Here is a 22,604-nt window from a genome sequence, read left to right on the forward strand (position 1 = left end):
GAACTATTTGCAATTAATCAAATTTATTGAATTTTTATTTTTTATGAAGCTGAAGGCCACTTTCACATACTTCATTTCTAATGGTGGACTGCAAGTGTACAGAATCTCACATAGTTTTCTTTATGTAATCAATATATCAATATTTGGGTTCCACTGTCTGCATTTCAGAAAGAAGCACTTTTAGGACACAATTTCCTACACAGTGTTCACTATCTGTAGATATATTAGGAGCCCAACAATGAATTGTTTTTAAAAGGAGAAGGTAAGGAAAAAATAAATTCATTCTAACTTGATTATATGCACATTAAACTAGTATTAATCTAGGAAAAATAAGTAGAAATATTATTTTGGTTACAAAATTCTTCTTATTCTCAGACATTTATCTCGAACTTAAACACACATGAATACTTGCTATTGCCCTCTTCACTTTGGCACATCTAAACCACTAGAGAAATTAGACATCACTCAGTTCTTAAGGGACACATTTGCATTATAATTTAAAGATGAGCTCAAAATTTATAACATTATATAATTTTAAATATACTTAAAATTCAGTCTTTTATTCAATATGTTTACACAAAAAGAGGTGGAGAAACTGATTCTTGAACGTCTTTGGAGCATAGATAGAACTCATGACCTTGGAAAATAAATTTCGCATCGAAGGAAAACCTCAATTCTCTCTGAAGTCTGTCTAAAATACATATGTTTTATTTCAACATTTTGTACATTCTAATGGCTCAGAAGAACAGTTTGTACACCCTTTTGCCCTGATCCTCTTTGAGAAGGGAACTGTACCAGGGCTCAATTGTTATACTCTTATTTCTCCATTTCCATAATTTTTCTCCTACCCGTAGCTCAGGCCGGAGAAAACAACAGCATCTTCTGACGATTTTAATAATATGATGGACCTGAATTGAGTGGAGATTGGTGCTCCAAAGTAAATATAACACCATGTGTCAAATAAAGAAAGAAAATATATTCTCCTGTACAAATCAGAAGAGATAATAAAAAATCAAGGAATAGACAGCAACTTTTTTTTTTTTTAATCATACCTACATAAGCATCCTGAAACTACAGCAAACTTAGAGAATGATTGACCTTTATCTGATTTGGAACACTTCATAATCTGTTGGCTTAACCATGGTCTATGTTGCCTTACACCAGATACTGGTTGTTATAGGAGAGTTTTCATTTTGGGAAGATATTTTGAGAATTTACATATTGCTGAATAAAATATTTTTGCCAGCCCACACCGATAAAATTCAGCTGAATTCTACCATATAGCAAGCAAAGGCATCTTCGTAAATTGAATTTGTCCCAAGTTTTGATGTGCAAGAAGATCTGGGATTGGTCAATGGCAGGTCATGCTCTACTCAACTCAGCTGTAATACCTTGAAGGTCTGCACAGGGCGCTGCTGGCTCCCTGACTAAGCAGGTCACTCCTGACTCGGAGAAGTTTGGTGCCTTTGCAGGTATGTGAGTTGCTATCTATTCACAAACCACTGAGCATTTCTTTGTATCAAAAGAAAAATCCTTCAAATGCTCAAGAGTCTGTGGTCAGTGCAGTCTCTTGGGTAAGTCTAATGAAGGTATGCTTCACCAAGGCAGAAACCTAAAGTGTTAAAAATGGGGAGATATTTACAATACGTTTTCTCTAGCAAGTAGAGTTCTTGCCATGTCTTTCATGGTTTTTTTTGCTGTTATTTTTTCTTCAGTACATTTCAAGGGAGAGTTCCAAGGCTATGAGTACAAACTCTCTTGGCCAGTTCCATACATGTCTGCGAGACGTTTAAAACGAGGTCCCCAGTCGCTTAGATAGTCATAATTCTGGTCAGAGTTTGAGCTGATAGAATCCAAGGAGCTGAGGGACTCAGCCACTGAGCCATTGCCTTCAAATGCATATGTCTGCAAAGAATCATAGGGAGGAGCGCCCGGGTCAACATCTGCTTCTTTTAGTCTCTCCCAAATAAACTCCCTAAAAATGACATTATCCGGGATGCTTTTAAAGGTCGGTCGACTCAAGAACTGGATTTCCGGAGTCACATCCCTCCGGGTCTTGGTGTCTCTTGGAATGACATTCAGGTTTCTCAGCGTGGCCATGTCAAACGCTTCCGTGTCTTCCTCTCCTCCACCCTCGTCGTCGTATCGCACAATGTTTTCTCTAATATCTCTCTCTTCATCGAAGATGAGGGGCTCTTTTTTTCGCCTTCTCATTGTGACAATCAGGAGGATCAACACTGAAATAATGAGACAGCAAAGAGAATATTTGAGTAACCTGCCCATCCTGAGGGTAAAATCAGGCCTATGGCTTTGACTCGGATTCATTTTCCTTTGCAGGGAAACGAATTGACTTCCTACTCACATGGGAATTCACAGCAGCCGATGTGCTAAAATGGTTTCAAAATAGAGCTCTTTCATACATCAAGAAACCCTTTTCCACACCTATTCGGGATTGATGTCTTGCTCTAAGCTCCAAAGTGTTTGACAGAAAAAATTGAAGGGTGAGTTCAGGATAAATATAATAATTTCAAAGTCATGCAACTCGAAGAGTTTTTTTTTTTTTTTTTTTTGAACTACTTAATTGCTGGGAAAGCAAAGTGACGTTCATAAATGTTTTGTGTCTAATTTAACAACTGTAATTTCAGGAGGAAAAAGATTAGAGTACTCGGTCAGATTCTTTGAAGAAATGCCTGGTCCTTGTCTCTGAAATTCAGCTGTTACATAAAATCCAGCATGTCGGGCCATATACAAAGATTAAAAGCTTTTCTATAATAAATCAAATCCCACTTTCATGTGTGAAATACTGCACTTGGTCTTTGTACAATATACCTGGAAACAGAATACAGGTTGTGAGATTTTCAGCACCAAATACAGACTTAAGAAATCAATCACTTCTTAAACATTAAGGCATTTTTCTTCACATATAAAATTTAATATTAAATAATGATTCAAATGCTTGCACTGGAAAATTAAAAAAACAACTACCCTGGTTATTATTTTTGGCATTAAAATACTTAATAGGGTCTGTGTTTTTAATCAAATATCAAAACTCAGACTTTTTCAGCTATAAATGACTGGTTGCTGCCTGAATTGAAAACACAGTAAGTTTCACCTTTCTTTCAATTAAGCTAAAATTAGGTAGACAAGGAGCTCTTTAATATTTTTAACTTAAAAGTATAAAAAATTATGAATTGCATTTATCTAAAATAAAATACTTTAGAATAATTATGACTATATCTGCCCAATACTAAAAACAAAACAAAACAAAACAAAAGAAAACAAAACATAAAAAACAGATATCCAGGCAATTTAGTAAAACTTTACACAATAAACAGGGCTGAAACCTACTTCACCCTCTACTTCATCTTTCAGCTCAGTCTATTTCAGAAACAAAACAGTAATCCTTGACTTAATTAAAATGAACACTAGATGAAGAAGGAGATCCTATAAAGGAGCAAATAAGGCGACCTAACTGAGGGGATGGGAGGGGAGAAGAGGGAAACTCTCTAAATACACGATGCCTTTAAACAAACATGTCAAAGTCAGTCACTAAGCCAAGCATGGCAAGGAGGGACGGGGAGGGGATGGGGTGGGGATCAGGTAAGGGCAAATTGGATGATGTGTGCATGTATGTCTCCACCATCTTTTATCCCATTAAGATGTATGACTACAATACACCAATAAAAAATTTAAAAAATAAATAAAATCTGATCTAATTATTATAATATTTACTTGGCAAGCAAGAAAAGATGTTCTATCATATGTCTTCAATAGATTAATTTTTCATTTATAAAGAAGGGAAATTTTATTGTAGAACAATACAAAGGTACTGAATTTCTCTGAAATAATTCTCAGTATGAACAATCTTTCAGTATGAACAATCTAACAAAAGTTTTACTCCTCCACAAAGTTGTTTGCAGAAGGCAGATAGTCAGTGATAGATTGGGTTAGGCTCAGACAAGCTGCACACAGAAGATCCAATCAAGATGAGAAAAACAGTGGGACGGAGACTCAGGGCACTGCACTTCTTTACATCACTGGGAATTAAATTATTCCTAGCTGTATCGCAACAGATATCTCTGTGAAGGAGTGGGATGGAGATGGGGTAAGGGCTAATCGAGTGATGTGTGCATGTATGACTCCACCATCTTTTATCTTGTTAAGATGTATGACTATAATGCACCAATAAAAAATTAAAAAAATAAAAATGAACTTATGAACCTTAATTAAAAGCATATACTTTCTTAAGTATATTTTCTGCTATCTGCTCTTTCATCATTAACAAGAATGTGACTAATAAAAATTATATTGAAAATCTTTGGTAATACTCCTGAAAGTTATTTTACTCATTTATTTTTGTGACTCTTTCCTTTCCAATTTGAGCTCTGGCCTATTGTTAAAAAATTGTGCCCTTTGTGTTTAGACCACAATTTAGAAATAAAGATGCATTTCTGAATTTCTCTGACCCGTTTCTCATATTGCTATGATACACATATATACTTACTTTTTTGGCTCCAATTTACTTCATTTGAAAAAAGAGAAGTCATACAAAAGCTATTGTTTGCATCTCTTTCTGTTCTCAGTGGTAGCCTGGTAGTCAGCTATCCTCCTATTGACTGTATAATCTGATTTCGTCTAATAAGAATTTTCATTTCTACCACTTAAAAGCCATGTGTTTTTTCAACATTCCTGTCAGAGTGCTAGAAAAGGGCTTCGGCTATGGTGTCAAGAAGACGTGGATCAAAAATCCAGCCCCCCCCCCTTTTTGCATACTGGGGATGGAACCCTGGGACATTCTACCTCTGTGGTACACCCCTAGCTCCATTTTTTATTCTTTTATTTTTAAACAGGTCTCACTGAATTGCAAAGGGCCTCATTAAGTAGCTGAGATTGTTCGAGAACCGTGATCCTCCTGTCTCAGCCTCCAGAATGCTGGAATTATGCAAGCACCCAGCTCAAAATCCAGGCTTTTTTTTTTCACATTGACTGGAGCATGCAGGCTTAACTGCTTCTCGATATATATGATAATCACATCCAGTTTCAACGTTCACAATGTAAATTAAAGTGATAAAGAGTTTTGGAAATACTCCAGGCATTTTCAGGTGTGCAGCCAGTGTGCAATATCATCTGGCCTGGCCAAAATCTCCATTCAAAATTTCATGAGAAGAATGTGTGGGATTGTTGCATTTTGTTTTAACTAAAGATAAAAAGAGACCAACTTTAGATAATAATCAAAGTCAGTGGTGCAAGTTGTATGAATGTGCTTATACAGTTCTCTAGGGAAGGAACATGTCCATCTGATGGTTGTCTTAGACATAAAACAAGCTGTATGTAGTCAGTGCCATTAAATACAATAACTAGGAATGAGCCATGCTCAGCCTTGGTCCATTTTCAAGGTCAGTGCACTTAGTATAGCACTATAAAAAGTATTAATAATTGAATTAAAGGTAATTGAGAAATACGGCTGAAATGACAAGACCAAAATCGCAAGTAGCAACTGCTCACTCCAAAGAAAGATGTGAAGTGAGGTTTAGAACACATGGATACAAAAAGTTATATTTGTGTTATCTTACATAATACTCATGTTATAATACATGTATTATATTATGCTGATATAGTATATTAAATATGCCATAAAAATTTTAATTTTCTGATGCTTTTTATATAGCTCCCTCAAAATAAAAATTACTGTAATTCCCGTACAGAGAGAGGAGGATCACAATTGTCAGGCCAGCCTCACTAACTTAGCCAGATCCTCAGGAACTTAAGGACACCCTATTTTTTAAAATCTTTTACTGGTGCATTGTAGTCATACATCTTAATGGGATAAAAGATGGTGAAGACACACATGCACCCATTACCCAATTAGCCCTTGCATAATCCCCACCCCATTTCTCCTCTTCCCTCCTTCCCATGCCTGGCTTAGTGATTGACTTTGATATGTTTGTTTGAGTACATCATATGCTTTAGAGAGTTTCCCTCTTCCCCCTCCTATCCCCTCATTTAGGTTGCCTTGTTTGCTCCTCTATAGGATCCCCTTCATCTAGAGTTCCTCCTGTTGCCCATTTTGCCCTAGCTTTTGTATAATAGGGAAAGCATCTAATTTTTTTTTTATTTTCTGTGACTGACTAATCTCACTTAACATAATGTCCTCCAGTTCCATCCATTTTTCTATAAATGATGTAATTGTATTTTTCTTTATGGCTAAGTAAAATTCAATTATGTACATATCTCACAGTTTTGTAATCCATTCATCTGTTGATGGACATCTTGGATGGTCCCATAGTTTTGCAATGGTGAATTGTGCAGCTATGAACATAGATACACATAGATACACAGCCTCAGCTACTATTTAGTGAGGCCCTTTGGCACTTAGTGAAACCCTGTTTCAAAATAAAGAATAAAACATAAGACATAATACATAAGGGCTTGGAGTAGAATGCCCTTGGGTTCCATCCTTAGTCCCCCAAAAAATAATACATAAAGGCTCGGAGTAGAATGTCCTTGGGTGCCATCCTTAGTCCCCCCAAAAACAATTGCAATTCAATGACTATACAACCATTAATCAAATAATTTAAAAATTAAGACCTGTGATAGTTATCCTATAAAAGCCATGCTCTTGTGAAACTATATAAAGAGAAAGATATCCAAAAGAGGAAGACTTAACAGAGGATTAGTGAAGCCTGAGAGAGGAGATAAGGGCAGAGATGTGAAATGGAAAGACATTCTAGGCAAGGTAACACACGGAGCAGAGATTTGAAGCTAATGTGTCTGAAAGGCCGAGGCAGCTGGGAATAGGGTTTGGCACCCAGACATGAGGCAGACTCTCATTTCCTAAGAACTAATGTGTTTAGAGGATTGCCTGTTATGATATGATCAGATCTGTTATTTCAAACAATTAATTCTAACCAAACTCAGGATGGCAAGGTAGGACAGTATATGTGAGAGGAAATTAGAATGCTAATTCACCATAGCAGCATAATGCTGATGTAAACTTCTGGTTTCAGAATTTGGTTTTATAACACCTGATTCAATATTTTCCAAATATCCTAGTGTGTAGAATATAGTACTGGATACTTGCAAAATCCTATCATATTAAGGTCAGCAGTTCGATCATCAAAGGCTGTGTATACTCAGAGTATAAGAAGTAATACTTTACATCACAGGAGCAGGTATGTCTAAGACAGAGAAGTATGCCAACAAAAACAGCATCATAGCTGGACATGGTGGTGCAAGCTTGTAATCCCAGTACTTAAGAGGCTGAAACAGGAAGGTCGCAAGTTGATAATCCCAGTACTTATAAGGCTGAAGCAGGAAGATCGCAGGAACACAGCTAGCTTTAGAGATTTAGTGAGGCACTCTGGAACTTAGTGAGAACCCATTTAAAAATAAAAAATAAAAAGGTCTGGTAGTATAGCTCAAAGGTAGAATACCCCTGAGTCTAATCTCCAGTAAAACACACACACACACACACACACACACACACACACACACACACACACACATAGCGGTAGCAGCAGCAACAGCAGCAATATTTGCTCCAAGAAAAACAGAAGGGAAAAGAATCGGAGAAAAATAAAGTCATGCAAAACACACAAAATACTATAAAGGAGTGGGTCATACCATTTGTTAATGAAAATAAATTCTCACTATCTCGTGGCCTGCTGAAAAGAAACATTTGGACATCTAAATTGAAACATGATTTTTACTAGATGCCTTGAAAACAATTTAGTCCTATGTTTAGTCCATCCTCAGTGCTGAAAAAAAAATTGCAATTCAATGGGTAGACATTATTCTATGGTTCTAATCAACCTCCTCCTTGAAGGTAATCAGGCCATAATTGGTATAAAAATTAAGAAGCCTTTCTTTTCAATTTTTTTTCTATCATCAAGTTTCTTGTTTCCTTCTAGATAGCAGCCACTTTGAGGCCATCAGCACGTGTCCTACAGGCATTTGAGTTGTACTCAGCAGTTCTTGAGTTTGACATCTCAGCCATCATGAATCGCTTGTTCTGGATTTCAATACTGACAAATGTCAGAATTCTCACTATCCACTTTGGACAACTTGAACTAGGCAGAATTTTGCTTGATCATCACAAAATGAGAAAAATGCTAAATAAAATTGCTAATATTAAAAGGATCTATTTCAGCTGAGCATGGTGACACACATCTCTATTCCCAGTACTTGAAAGACTAAGACAAAAAGATTCCAAGTTTGAGGGAAGCCTCAGGAATTAAGTGAGACCCTGTTTAAAAAAAAAATAGGATTGGAGATATAGCTTAGAATATCTCTGTATTCAATTCAGTTTTAAATATATTTCAAATATTTGAAGATTGTTATATAAATATATAATAATTGTGCAAAATATTTTAAATAAAATTTATAAGTATATTACAAAGTCATAGTAATAAAAACAGCATTTGACTGGCATAAAAACAGACACATAGACCAACGGAGCAGAATCAAAGACTCAGAAACAAATCCACATACTTACAGCCAATTAGTTTTTGACAAAGGGGAAAAAAAATATACACCTGAATAAATATAGCCTCTTCAACTAATGCTGTTAACAAAATTGGCTAACCATATGCAGAAAAATATAAATAAACCTCACTTTCTCACCCTGCATAAGAGTCAATTCAAGATGAATCAAGAATTAAAAATTAGAACAGAGACCTTGCTGCTTTTTGAAGACAGCATAGGTCCAACACTTCAACACATTGACACAAGTAGAAACTTTCTCAACAAGACTGCAAAGGAATAAAAAAGTAAAAGGCGATCAATACATGGGATTGTATTAAACTGAAGAGCTTCTTTACAGCAAAGAAAACAATCAAGTACCTCAACAGAGAGTCAAGAGAATGGGAGAAATTTTTTTGCCAACTATTCCTCTGATACAGCGCTAGTGTCTAAAATATACAGAGAACTAAAAATACTCATACGTAAGAAAACAAACAACCCATTAAAAACTGACAAGTGAATCAAATAAATACTTCACAAATGAAGAAACTCAAATGGCCAATAAATGAGTGAAAAAATGTTCAACATCTTTAGAGGTCATAAGGGTGCAAATAAAAACTACCCTGAGATTTCAGCTAACTCCAATTAGAATGACAATCATTCAAAACACAAGCAACAACAAATGATGGCGAGGATGTGAAATGGGAAATTTAATACATTGTTGGTGGGATTGCAAATTAATGCGACCACTTTAAAAAACAGTATGGAGGATCCTCAGAAGAATGGGAACAGACATATCATGTGATCCAGCAATACCACTTCTGGGTATCAATCCAAAAGAATAGAAACCAAACTACCAAACTAATGCATGTGTATCTACGTTCATAGCCACACAATTAACAATTGTCAAACTATGGAACCAGCCAAGATGTCCATCAACAGTTGAATGGACTACAAAACTAAGGGATATGTACATAATGGAATTTTACTAGGCCATAAAAAAATAACAAAATTACATCATTTGTGGGGAAATGGATGGAAATGGAGAACATTATGTTACGTGAGATTAGTCAGTACAAAAAGTACAATATGTGATGCTCTCTCTAATATTTCCTAATAGATGCTAGGGAGAAAAAGGGTCATAGGAGGAACTCTAGATAAAGATGGAAAAACCATAGATGAGCAAATAAGGTGGCCTAACTGGGGGTATGTGAAAGAGGGAAACTCCTTAATGTAACATGATGGATGTTTACACGTATCACTGTCAATCAGTAAGCCAAACATAAAAAGAAGGAAAGGAAAGGGAAAGGGGTGAAATTGAGGAAAGGCTCAACAAGTGAAGTGTGCATGTGTGCCTCTACCATTTTGTATCCTATTAACCCTATAAAGATTGATGACTCCAATGCACTAATAATTTCTTAAAAAATTAAAAAATAAAAAATGTAAAAGATAAAAATTTAAAACTTTATTTACATATTTGTTAATAACATTTTCTCAAGTTCAATCCATTGTTTTTGGCTTATAGCTTTAAAGCCTAAATTTCAGAGTTCACAATATTTTGGTGAGCACTGATTACTAAAATAGCTAGCCATATAAGTGCAGTGATTTTGTTCCCTGGAGATTTGTTCTAAATACAAAGAACAAAATTTAATAGTGATTAGGCACTCAAAATTATTTGCTTCCCAAATTAATTGACTGTGTACATGGCACTTTTACCACAGATAAACAAATAGTTTCTGCCATAAATTCAATACCTCCTACATCAAAAATCACTTTGGATCATAAAAAAAATCAGTTAATGTATTAAATAATACAATAATACACATGCTAGAAAAATATGTATTAGAAAATTATTCTTACTCTCCAGGGTGCTCAGAGAGTCTCATGAAGCTATATCCTTTGAGTTATAAGCTGAAGGACGAGTCAGCCTTTATTTAAAACCACTTTTTCCTCTATGGTCTTTATGAAAAATTATACTATCATCTCATTAGTGTAAAAGAGTTATCAAAATTTTTACTGTTCAACATAGTAGTTGTTAACCATATTGAGAACTTGAAATGTGGCTATTAGTAATTTAGATGTTCTCTAAGTATGATATAGACAGGCATTGTTGAGTTCCTGGTTGTTTTTTAAAAATAAAATACTGTATTAATATTATATTAATAATTTTATTGCGTTATGTTAAATGTTAATAATTGATTATATTACATTAAAATATATTTTCAGCATTTATCAAGCTCAGTTGTTTCTTTTTACCTTTGCTAAAATACTGCTTGAAAATTTAAAATTACACCTGTCATCATATCAATGACTCATAATAAATTTTTTGGGGAGGCTGAACTAAAGAAACCAGTCAGAAATACTGAAAAAAAAACCCTCATTTTCATTCTATGGCATTTTCTACATTTTTATTGCCATATCGTATATTGAGCAGGGACACAGTTATTATTACTGCAATTATTATTGTGTCTAAAAGATGCTCTTGAAAAATTAGTCTAATCCAAATGAAATATCTGCACAACCTGTATAGAAGATCAATGATTCATCATGCATAATGATCCACGTCCATGTGCAAGAAGAATTAGCCTCTCAAAAGCTTTCTATTTTTTTAATTCTTAATTTTACTTTGTTTATTTACATACAACTTACTAAAAATTCATCCCATTTTCTATATAGAGCACTAATTAAGTTTGACTCATCTTTCTGTTAACCTTAAATTGAATTTGAAATTTATTGGCTTCAGGTTGGCAGAAACTCTGATGTAGAAATATCCTACTGTGACTCTTTTCAGGATCAATTTCAAGCCCTCTTTGCTGTCCTCACATGCACTCCACACCCTCATCAAAAACAGACCATTAACTGGAAACAGTTTCCCGACATTTTCCAACCCGCAATTTATCTTCCTGTCTACTCAATTACATTAGTTTTTCTTTTTGGTAAAATTGGTTTCTTCCACATTCCCAAGCCAGGGCAATCTTGGTTTTGATGTTCTCTCTCAGAGGCTAAGGTGAGCAATTAATTTTACGTTTGCCAAAGCCAGTGGGTGCTTATTATTCCTTTGTTTACATGACATGTCTGTGCTATTTGACTCAGAGCTTTGTTTAGCCAGGAAACTCAGTGTGCATTAGCCATCCTGAACTCATGCAATAGAATAGGATGTAGCATCTTCCAGCCAGTTTATTTTATTTTATAATTTTTATTTTTTATCTTTGTGTGCTACTGGGAATTGAACCCAGGGATATTCTCTCTTAGCTACACTTTCTGCTGTATTTGGTTTTATTTTACTTTTTTTTATTTTATTTATTTTGACACAGGGTCTCACTCAGTTTAATCACGGTGGTGGAGAATTTAAAGGAAAAAACACTAAAGCTGAGGCAAAAAGGATAATCCAATCTCATGAGATGCAGAAAGAAATTATCAGAGCAATGTGCTCTGTTTAAAAATAATGCAAAGAAAGGCCATGCAGCTCTTTCTACTGAGAGAGTGAATGATCAGAGACTCGGGTATTTTAGAGTGGTGAACAGCTGGGAGAAAGTGCCTTGCTTGTGGACCAAAAAGAGCATCTGGGTTTCCTTAAAGTGCATGAGATTCTTTGGAAGTCTTTCAAGCAAAGAAATCGACTAATTTGTTTTAAAAAGTGAAATGATAGGAAAAACACAGGAGAACTGGATATGTTTTCAAAAGGTATGTCATTAGAAGTGGCATCTGAGCTAAGCTCTGAAGGATGCACAGACATCAGTTCATCATGTTGTCACAATATATGCACTGTGGAATCAGAGATACACTTAAAAGTCCAACTAGTTAAAAAGGCCAACATTCTAACTCAAACTATTTTTACATAGTCTTATCACTTATATTCATGAAGAATAAATAAAATTTGTAAGTTACATAAATGTGAGTTATTGAGACAAATCAAACATCAGCTTAACTTTTAAAACTGTGAACAAATAAAAGATTCTTGATAACTCTTTTGAAATATCCATTTTTTCTATATTATTGATATGGTTCTCATTTCTTTCCTCTTGAGCACACAGAGTTACATGACTATTAAGATGAAAATGCAACTTAAATACTTTTAATCTATACCCTATTCACTTTCCAGAAAAGTTAGAGATACATTAAACCTCAGAAAAAAATATCCTAAAAATGTAGAATCTTAAAAGAAGGGAAAATAAGTTACCCTGTATGAATAATGACACAAATTAAATTGAATGTTCTTTTCCATCATTTAACACATTCAAATAATTTATAGTTCATTCATCATGCACATATGGAATGCCTTGTGTGGGTGGCAGATCAGTAACTTATGAAATGTAACATGTAATAATAAAATAATGATCAATCTTTGCTTTCAAAAGCAGGGATCTACTGGAGGAGATCGACAAGAAACAAAACTAATAAAGCAGAAAAATCATGGCCAGATGGATTCCTTCATGGCTGAGATAAATTATCTAAGACTGCTATAATCCAGATGCTGTAGGGTCCTTAGGAACAGCACCCAGCCTGGACTCGGAAACCAAGAAAGTGTGTCTTGAATAGAAAAAAGGAGTGAGCCATTTGTGGATTCCAGAGAGTGCTTTCCAAGAAAGAAAGAAGGAGCAAAGCAGGAGAGAGCATGGAAGACAAAGCAATGAGTCTGATTAGAAAACTCAAAGCAAGACATGCTATTTGACCAAAGTGCACCTGGGATGCAGAGAGGTACTGTGGAACCAGGAGTGGGTACCCAGGTCTTCCAGTGTCTCCGATTTCAGCTTGTAGACAACAGGGAGTCATGGAGACATTATTTTAGTCTGGGGTTGGTCATAATCACATTTGCCTTCACAAGCTCAGTTTGTCTTCAGTACTGATGGATTAGATATGGTAGAAAAAGAAGCAGGCATCATGATTCGGAAGAGAAAAAATGAACACTCCACAAAAGCAGGTGCATCACTCAAGGAAAGTGATGGATGGGTTAAGAAACGAGCAACGTCAGAGTAAGGACTGATTAAGAAGATGGAGCAGAGAGCGGAGGTAAAGCTGTTGGATTCCACTAGTAAAACAAATAAGGAGGAACAAATCAGGAAAAGGGGTAGGAGTATAGGGGAAATATTCAAGATTTGGTATTTCTATTGCAATTTATAATCTCGGCTATTCAATAGAATACGAGCTGTATATAGTTAGGCCTACTGCAAAAAAAAAAAAAAACAGAGATTTGTAAATCATAGGCATAAATGAGTCAATTCATTCTACATCTCAAGAGAGCAGTCAGTTTAATCGCAACTGAAACGTATCCTTTCCTTCCCCAAAACAAATATTGTGCAGTTTTTCTTTAAGTGTGAGAATTAAAATGATTTCATTTGAGTCTGAATTATGAGAGAGAAAATCTATTCCAAATACAATGAATATTTTGTGCACAAAGGTAGATAGTTTATATTTTGGCTGTAACCTCAAATTGAACATACTCAATTCTGAGTGTGTTTTCTGAAGGTTAGAACAGTTAGAGAATAGTATGCGTTAGGCACTCAGAATTAAACAAAGAAATGATAAAATTTCTGTTTGAAACAGACCAAGGTCACTGCTGCCTCTAATCTGACACTGCCTGGGCTTGTGATACTCAGAGACCTTTAGGCAATTTCCAGAAACACACAGGTGTTTCATATTAGAAAATACAGGCAGAAAAATGTCTCACAAAGAATAGTTATATGGCATTCTTGTCTGTTTTGAGGTCCTGACTCTGACCCTCATTCACCCTATAACTGTATGCACATTTTCCCTACACCAAAGCTTTCTCATAGAGCAAGCGCATATAATCATTTCTGCCTGATAAAATTTATATGAAAGGTAAATTATGTAATGCATTTAAGTACATAGGCTAATGCCCAGCTCATATCAGAGGCTCATAGAATATAATTCATTCCCTTTCATGATTCTGTGAAATAGAAACACGTCTGCTATTGTAAATTAGCCTGCTGCCAATTATCATCTCCAGGACTACAATGTGAATTGTCTTCTATCATTATAGATTATGGTGAGAATCAATTTTTACATAGTGCCTCCATTATTTTTTCAGCAATTTAATATGTATTATTTTTTCATCAGTGATAGTCATTATCACTTACAAAACCAGGAAAAAAAAAAACACCTTTTGAACAAAAGCATAGAAACCACAGTAATGGCTGGCCAAATAGAGTGTGGCTTTTGGTAGGTCAGGGAAGAAAAAAGGAAAAGATCCATGCTGCACAAACTGGATACAATGAAAGAACTTGGATTCTATGCAGAAAAGAGTGAGTTTTTCCACACACCTTGTTAAGCCTGAGTTTATGAAGCTGGGTCTGTCTAACTAACCCCAATTGTGTCTACAGAATGAAAACCAGGAAGGAATGCCATAGAACATCCATTATGCGCCAAGCTCTGGGTTCGATCCTCGGCCCCATAAAAACAATTGCAAAGAGAATAAAAAAAATATACAAAATCAAATAGGGAAAGCCAAACTTAATGTAGTAAATTCAGTGGCAGCTTTAGTGTGCAGAAAGAGTTTCCTTGTGCAGAGTAATAGAAAGAATCCATCTGTAATAGTCTCCAATTAAAGGTATAATATTGGATTTTAAAGTGAATTATAAAGCAAAGCATTAGAAATTCTTGTTCTTAATTTCTTTTTTCAATTTTTTACACATTCTAGCTTGTTTTATATTTTTATTATTTTAGGTTTTTATTGGCGCATTGTAGTCATACATTTTAATGGAGTACAAGATGGCAGAGGCATACATGCACATATCACTCATTTATTCCTTTCCCAGTTTCCACCCCATTCCCCTCTCCCTCTTTCTCATGTTTGGCTTTCTGATTGATTTTGATATGTTTGTGAATATATATCATGTACATTAGGAAATTTTCCTCTTCTTCTCTCCCATACCCCTCAGAGAGGTGGCCTTATTTGCTCATGTATGGTTTCTCCTTCCTCATCTTAATGTCTTAAAAATCTACCACAGTGATAATTGAATGTGTCATTCATTCATAGAATCTTTTTCTTTAAAGTGTTTTTAGCCTGTTGGAAAACTACCTGTATATGTCAACAAACATGAATTTACCTATGATAAAAATGCATAATTAAATTGGTGTTGACATTTCTGATAGGGAGTGGTTTTTATTCAAGTTTTAGAATATTAGAATACTAAGGCATTTTTCCATATATTGATAAAAAATATCCTGTGTGAAAACTAATTGAGAGGCTTGTTGGATTACTGTATCATGAAATTTGAATCTGGTTATTCTGTTCCATAGTTCTCAACTTTTTTGCTACTTTATTTGCACCCAAATTCTCTAAATGAAAGCGAATAGCTGGGTCATGGTGGTGCACACCTGTAATCCAGGTACCAAGGAAACTGAGATAGGGAGACTGTAAGTTCCAGGCAGACCTCAGCAACTGAGTGAAAAGATCTTCAATCTCCAGTACCAAAGAGAGAGGAAGAAATAGGGAGGAGAAAGAAGAGAGGGAGAGAAGGGGGGAGAGGGAGAGAGAGAGAGAAGAGAGAGAGAGAGAGAGAGAGGGAGAGAGAGAGAGAGAGAGAGAGAGAGAGAGAGAGAGAGAGAGAGAGAGAGAGAGAGAAAGAGAAAGAAAGGGAAGGGAAGGGAAATGAAGGGAAGGGAAGGGAAGGGAAGGGAAGGGAAGGGAAGGGAAGGGAAGGGAAGGGAAGGGAAGGGAGAGGAGAGAGGGACAGAGAGAGCCTTTCATTTATTTTTTAAAATTTGAACTCTTGCAATCCTAACCCCAACTGTACTTGTTTTCCTCAGGAAAAGAACAAAAGTTTGGGGTGTTGGGGTGGAATCAATTTCTGGGACTCTGTACTGTTAATACTCAGAGAACATTGGCACATCAGCTTCTGGCAGGTACCATTCTCTTTGATTTATCACATAAGCAAAACTCAAACTTGAATTTTAGTAAAGTATGATTTTTTAAAAGTTACTAAACCAGACTTCTACAGGTTCATCCATAATTTAACCTGATTCTCCAGATTGTCCTCACCATGCTCACCTCCCCGCATTGCCATTTTTTTTCAGCATTTTATGTGTAGAAGTTTGAAAAAGTTTGAGTTACAAATCCTGATGGGTAATGTCTAGAAACAAGATCCACATCACTTTTTTAATGTGTTGTAAAGGACGGGCACTGTGTGCACTAGAAACCAAGAGGGTATAGACTGTTTCTTCCTCTTAGAACTCTGGAAAACACTCGGTTCCATTGGCTTTTGTATCTATCATGTAACAGGTACTTTTATTATTGCTGGTCCATAATAATGAAGACAGCATTGAAAAAGTAAAATGATCTATTCCCACCAAGTTATGAAATAAAATGCAAAGAGATAACAACTCCAACTTCAGGTTGGCATCTGAAGATCTTGACCTTGGTGTGGTGTCAAGGAAGAAAGAGAAGCTTGCAGAATGGGAAGTCACTATTGCAAAATGCTATCTCAGTATAATCAGGCTATGTTTTGTTGTTTTTTGTAGACTTTTGGGAAAAATTTAAATGAATAAAATACAAGAGAAAAGAAGAAGAAGAAGAAGAAGAAGAAGAAGAAGAAGAAGAAGAAGAAGAAGAAGAAGAAGAAGAAGAAGAAGAAGGCAGAGGAGGAGGAGGAGTAGGAGGAGGAGGAGGAGGAGGAGGAGGAGGAGGAGGAGGAAGAAGAAGAAGAAGAAGAAGAAGAAGAAGAAGAAGAAGAAGAAGAAGAAGAAGAAGAAAGGCGAGGTGACAGGGGAGAGGGGAGAGGAGAGAGGGGAGAGGGGAGAGGGGAGAAGGGAGAAGGGAGAAGGGAGAGGGAAGAGGGGAGAGAGGAGAGAGGAGAGAGGAGAGAGAAGAGAGAAGAGAGAGAGGAGAGAAAGAGAGAGAAGAGAGAGAATGAGAGAGAGAATGAGAGAGAGAATGAAAGAGAGAGAGAGGAAGGAGGAGGAGGAGGAGGGGGAGGAGGAGGAGGAGGAGGAGGAAGAAGAAGAAGAAGAAGAAGAAGAAGAAGAAGAAGAAGAAGAAGAAGAAGAGGAGGAGGAGGAAGAGGAGGAGGAGGAGGAGGAGGAGGAGGAGGAGGAAGAGGAGAGGAGAGGTGAGGCGAGAGGGGAGAGGGGAGAGGGGAGAAGGGAGAGGGGAGGAAAGAGAGAGGAGAGGGAAGAGGGGAGAGGGGAAAGAGGAGAGAGGAGACAGAGAGGAGACAGAGAGGAGAGAGGAGAGGGGGAAAGAGAGAGAAGAGAGAGAGAGAGAGAGGGAGAAAGAGAGAGAGAAGAGAGAGAGAGAGAAGTAGAATAGTGGAAGGAGATTGGGGGAGGGAGAAAAGGGAGGACTAAGGAAATAATTCAAGTAATGTTATGTTACTGTATGAAGTTATCACTACTAATTTCATGAATATGTATGGGGAGGGAGAAGGGGAAACAAGGCAAAATAAGGAGGTAAAAACAGCAAATGATGTATGTTTGTACATTTGTATCACTTTGAATCTCACTGATATACAAGGTTACAATACAATGCTAAAAGCATAATAAAATAATAAATAAAAATTTAAAAATGAATAAAATGTAAAACATAAAACCTTGATTCTTTGTAGTGAAAGAGGCTTTTCCAATTGTTAATAGACTAGTAATATGCTCAAATTTAGCAAAAATAGTAGACATACTTTTCTAAATTCTGAAAAAGAGCCCCAAGCCTATTTTTACTCACACATTCACACATATATTTATATATATACTCATATATTGTATATCCAAAAAGGAAGTTGAATAAAACTCTATTTTGTTCATTTGCTGGAATCATTTGATGATTCTCAACTAATTAAAATAGTTAAGAAAACTTAGTTGCAAGGAATAAATAGCAAAGTTATAGGTGAATGTATTTGCCAAAGGTAAGCAAGCTTCATCAGATGGACAGCAATCAAATAAACAGAGTTGGGTATGATGATGCACACCTGTGATCCCAGTAGTTGGGGGGCTGAGACAGGAGGACTGTAGGTTCCAGGCAAGCCTCAACAACTTAGTGAGAAGTTCAGTAGCTTAATGAGACCCTGTTTCAAAAAAATAAATAAATAGAAAAACTCAGAAGTAAAATGTCCCTAAGTGCAATCTTCAGTAACACACACATATAATAATAATAGTAATAATAAAATAATAATAGAAAGTCAATTCATTATTAATGGCAATTAGAGAAAATAGAGCTTTCATATATTCCTTTTAGGTACAGTATATTGTATGCAGTTTGTACTAAACTGATTAAGTTAAAGATCGTTCCACAAACCATTTACTTAGCTATCCTTTTATACTTTTGTACTTTTGCAGACTTTGTACTTTCAGGATAACAGAATTGCCATAAATATAACCGGGGCTGGTTTTTTTCACTGTTCTTATGGAGGTTATTCTGCTACAATAAAGTAAATATGCAATTTACATCTTTATTATTATGTTTCAGAACCTGTAAATTAATAAGAAGCTGTTTTCAATGGCTTCTTTTTTTTTTTCAAATTTCCCTTAATTTCTAGTGACAATTTTGGGGGATTGTTTGCCATTTCTAACTAATTTTTGAAAGTTTCTGCCACCTGTGTGAAGCTCTTTGGAAAAAATAGTTTAATTATTTTCTACCAGATTTATTTGTTCAGCTGAAATTTTTGAAGATAATACCTGCCATTTTTATGAGACTGTTTACAATATATTAGTAACTATGTCTTAGCTTGGTTAATAGAGTGAGGATTTGGGCTTCATCAATAACACTTAAAATAGATTGAATATTCAGTGTGTGGTAGGAACTATGTTCTTTATATGAATTATCTCACTTAATTCTCCTATTATGTTCCCCTTTTAGATTGGGAAGCTAGCTGTAGAGGAATTAATATTCTCTTCCTAAAGAACTAGCATGCATTGGAGGCAAAAATAGAATTTAGGTTTATCTAACACCACCAGTCTAGTTTTCAAACACTACATAATGCTTCTTACCAGAGTAAATGCTGATTTTACCCAAAATATCAGACATGGACTTAATAATTCTATTAAACTCCCAAATAATCACACAGCACAATCTCAAGTGTAGTATTAAATAACTGTTGTATTCATTGCAGTAAATTATGTTGTTAAGGGGAAAGTTGCTTTGGGATAATCTCATTACTCAGTGTGCATGACCACAGTAGATTTATATCTAGAGTATCTAACTTGTGCATGTGTATGTGTGCATGTCTTACTGGGGACTGAATTTACAAGCATTATCCCTCTGTTCAACACACCCAGCCTTTTCTTATTCTTTTTTCATTCTGGAGTAGTGTCTTGTTAAGTTTTTACATGCTATCTTCAAGCCTGCAAGCCTGTTGCCTCAGCCTCCCAAGACCTAGGATTGATCACATGAGTGTTCACAGCACTGCTGGACAGCTATCTCCCAATTTTTTTTTTATTGGTGCATTGTAATCATATATCATATTGGAATACAAGACTTGAGAGGATATACAAGCACACATCATCCAATTAGCCCTCATCCAGCCCCCATCCCATTCCCTCCCCCTACCTGGATCCCATGCTTATTTGGTGATTAACTTTGATACATTTGTTTATGTACCTCCTGCGTTTTAAAGAGGCTCCATCCTCCCCTATTCCATACCCTCTGACTGGTCACCTCGACCTCTTCCTGTTGCCCCTTTCCTCCTATCTCCCAATTTTTAAAAGGATTCTGCAAGCTGGGCGTGCTAGCACATACCTGTAATCCTAGTACTTGAGAGACTAAAATAGGAGGATCATAGGCTTTAGTTCAGCCTCCACAATTTAGGGAGGCCCTTAATGACTTAGTAAGACCCTTTTTTAAAATAAAATAGGACTGAGGGTGGAGAATGAGGTAGAATGCCCATGGGTTCAAACCCCAGTATCACAACAGCAACAACAACAACAACAAAAATGCTGTATAATCTTATGAAACTGAACACCTATCGTGAGCTATACACTTAATTTGACCAAATAATAAAATATTCATAGAAAAGTTAAATATAATAATTTTTAAAAATATGATAGCTGCAATATTAATTTCTTTCATTTTTATACTTTGCAAATAATTTTAAAAAGCTACTTGAAATATTTTCTGAAAAAAGTTGGCTATAAACAATTTCTAGAATGAGCATATTTTCATGAAATCCCAAAGACTCTTTTCTCTTTCTAATCTCTGTGTTGTCTCTGTATTCTAAAACAAAGAAATATAATAAAGTAAAATTTTAAAAATCGTGAAATTCACCAACTTCAAGAGTAAGCCATTTATCTTCCCTGTTGCTTTGAAAATAAAATCAATTTATTTTTCTGTATTATGTTTTAAATACACCACCAGGCAATGTGGCCAGGAAGTGTCATTTAGTAACCAAAACACCATTGGTAGAATATTTGCCTATGTTCTCGAAAAGATCCTCAAAAGCCATGGAGAAGGACATAGGAAAGGTGTAATCCATAGTTCTTACCCAGCGAGCACCTCCCAAAGAACCTACCCAGTAATGTCAAGACACAGGCAAGGATGGCTATCAGGGCCCCTGTACTGAGGCCTGCAGGTAAGACATAGGCTTCTGCGTTGCACGTTTGGGCGATGCCATCTGCGTCACAATCACAGACACGAATGGTGAGGGTGTTGGTGCTGCTAAGTGAGGGGGATCCGCTGTCCACAATGAAAACCGGCAGGTAATAAACGGATTGCTCCTGCCTCCGGAAGCCGTTTCTTCTGGTTAGTATTGAGGCTGTGTTGTCTAGGATAAATAAGCCAAATGAAAAACAAAGAGATTTGTGATGGAATCAGTCTTTCCAAACATTAAGTCACTCTGTCTACTTTGAATTCTTAATTGGGGAAAACTCTAGAATTACATTTATTCAATAATTCTCTTCAAGTTCTGTTGCAAAGACAAAGTTCCAATAAAAAGCCTTTGCAGATATTTGTATTATTCTACACATTGCCAAAAATGTTTATAAAGTAAAACTCTGAAATGAAAATGTCTGTGCATCATTAATTCTGTTAAAAGCAACTTAAAAATCTATATTTGATATGTCTTTGTTTTTCCTTAAATTTCCTTCCTTCCTTCCTTCCTTCCTTCCTTTCTTCCTTCCTTCCTTCCAATTGAACCCAGGGGCATTTTGCTTCTGAGCTACACCTCCAGCACCCCCTTTTAATTTTTCTTTTGAAACAGGCTTTCACTAAGTTGATGAAGTTTTATTCAGTTGCTGAGGCTCCTCTCAAGCCAATAATCCTCCTGTCTCAGCTTTCCAAGTGAAGCGCACACCATTATACCTGTCTTTTCTTAAATGTCAAACTATAAACTTATAAAGAAGATGGGGAAAAAAAAAACTTAACAGGTTAAATATTATTTCAACCTCCTCAGGTAACACAGAGGAATTTTCAATCAATCTTATTGTGGTAGAAAAACTACCAAAATGGAAGGCCATGTATCCTTGCAACCACCTAAAAAAGGTTGCAAGTCACAAGTCAGAGCTCGCTCAGGAGTTTCCCGCAGTCACTAACTGCCATGTTTCAACTTCTATAAATCCACCTGCCTACTTCCACCCTTGTTCTATAAAATGAGACCTCCCGTGCAGCTTGGGCTAGTATTTTTCAGGAGCTATACTTTGACCCACTGGGGTAATACACTTCCTTTTCTACACCCTAATTGGCATTCGGTCTATTATTCCAGAAAAATTCTGCAACATGATCTTTGACAAGTTTCCAGCTCAATATAGAAAAAAAATTAAGCTACTGTCAAATTATTTAAATTGAATATAGCATAATATATTGCTTAATACATTCTGAGAAAAGAATTGAGCTCTTTTATCATTTTGCAAACATAGAGAGCTTACCCAAAATTTGATGGCTCTAACCTCACTAATATTAACCTGATGTAATCTTAGGGGATCATCATTATATTAAAGGGTTCATTTATGAAATGTCATAATGGAATATGAGACTGTACATAGATATCCAGGAGTGGAATTCTTATAGGTTTTAAGATATTTATGTTGATCTATTTAGCCAAACTACATGTATATAAACATTTTGACAATTATTACTTGCATTAAATTTATTTTGAACGCCGGGCATGGTGGCGCACGCTTGTAATCCCCGCACTTGGGAGGCGAGACAGGAGGATCGCGCTGGTTGGAAGCCAGCCTCAGCTGGCTTCAGAGACCCTGTTTCC

General features: G+C 36.0%; 1 protein-coding gene across 1 annotated transcript in view; it reads right to left on the reverse strand.

Annotated features, from left to right (window-relative positions):
- Positions 1-1,740: 1,740 nt before the first annotated feature.
- The window catches only part of CDH7 (cadherin 7), a gene marked incomplete at both ends in the record, with an annotated part of 121,445 nt that continues 100,581 nt past the window's right edge, over positions 1,741-22,604 (reverse strand). The window contains 2 exons of the mRNA XM_080714293.1: positions 1,741-2,237; positions 20,916-21,167. Of these exons, the coding sequence (XP_080570419.1) occupies positions 1,741-2,237; positions 20,916-21,167 (749 nt within the window). The remainder of the gene's footprint in view (positions 2,238-20,915; positions 21,168-22,604) is intronic.

Source organism: Muscardinus avellanarius (assembly GCF_963383645.1).
Source record: "Muscardinus avellanarius genome assembly, chromosome: 17".
In the NCBI taxonomy this organism is placed as follows: Eukaryota; Metazoa; Chordata; class Mammalia; order Rodentia; family Gliridae; genus Muscardinus; species Muscardinus avellanarius.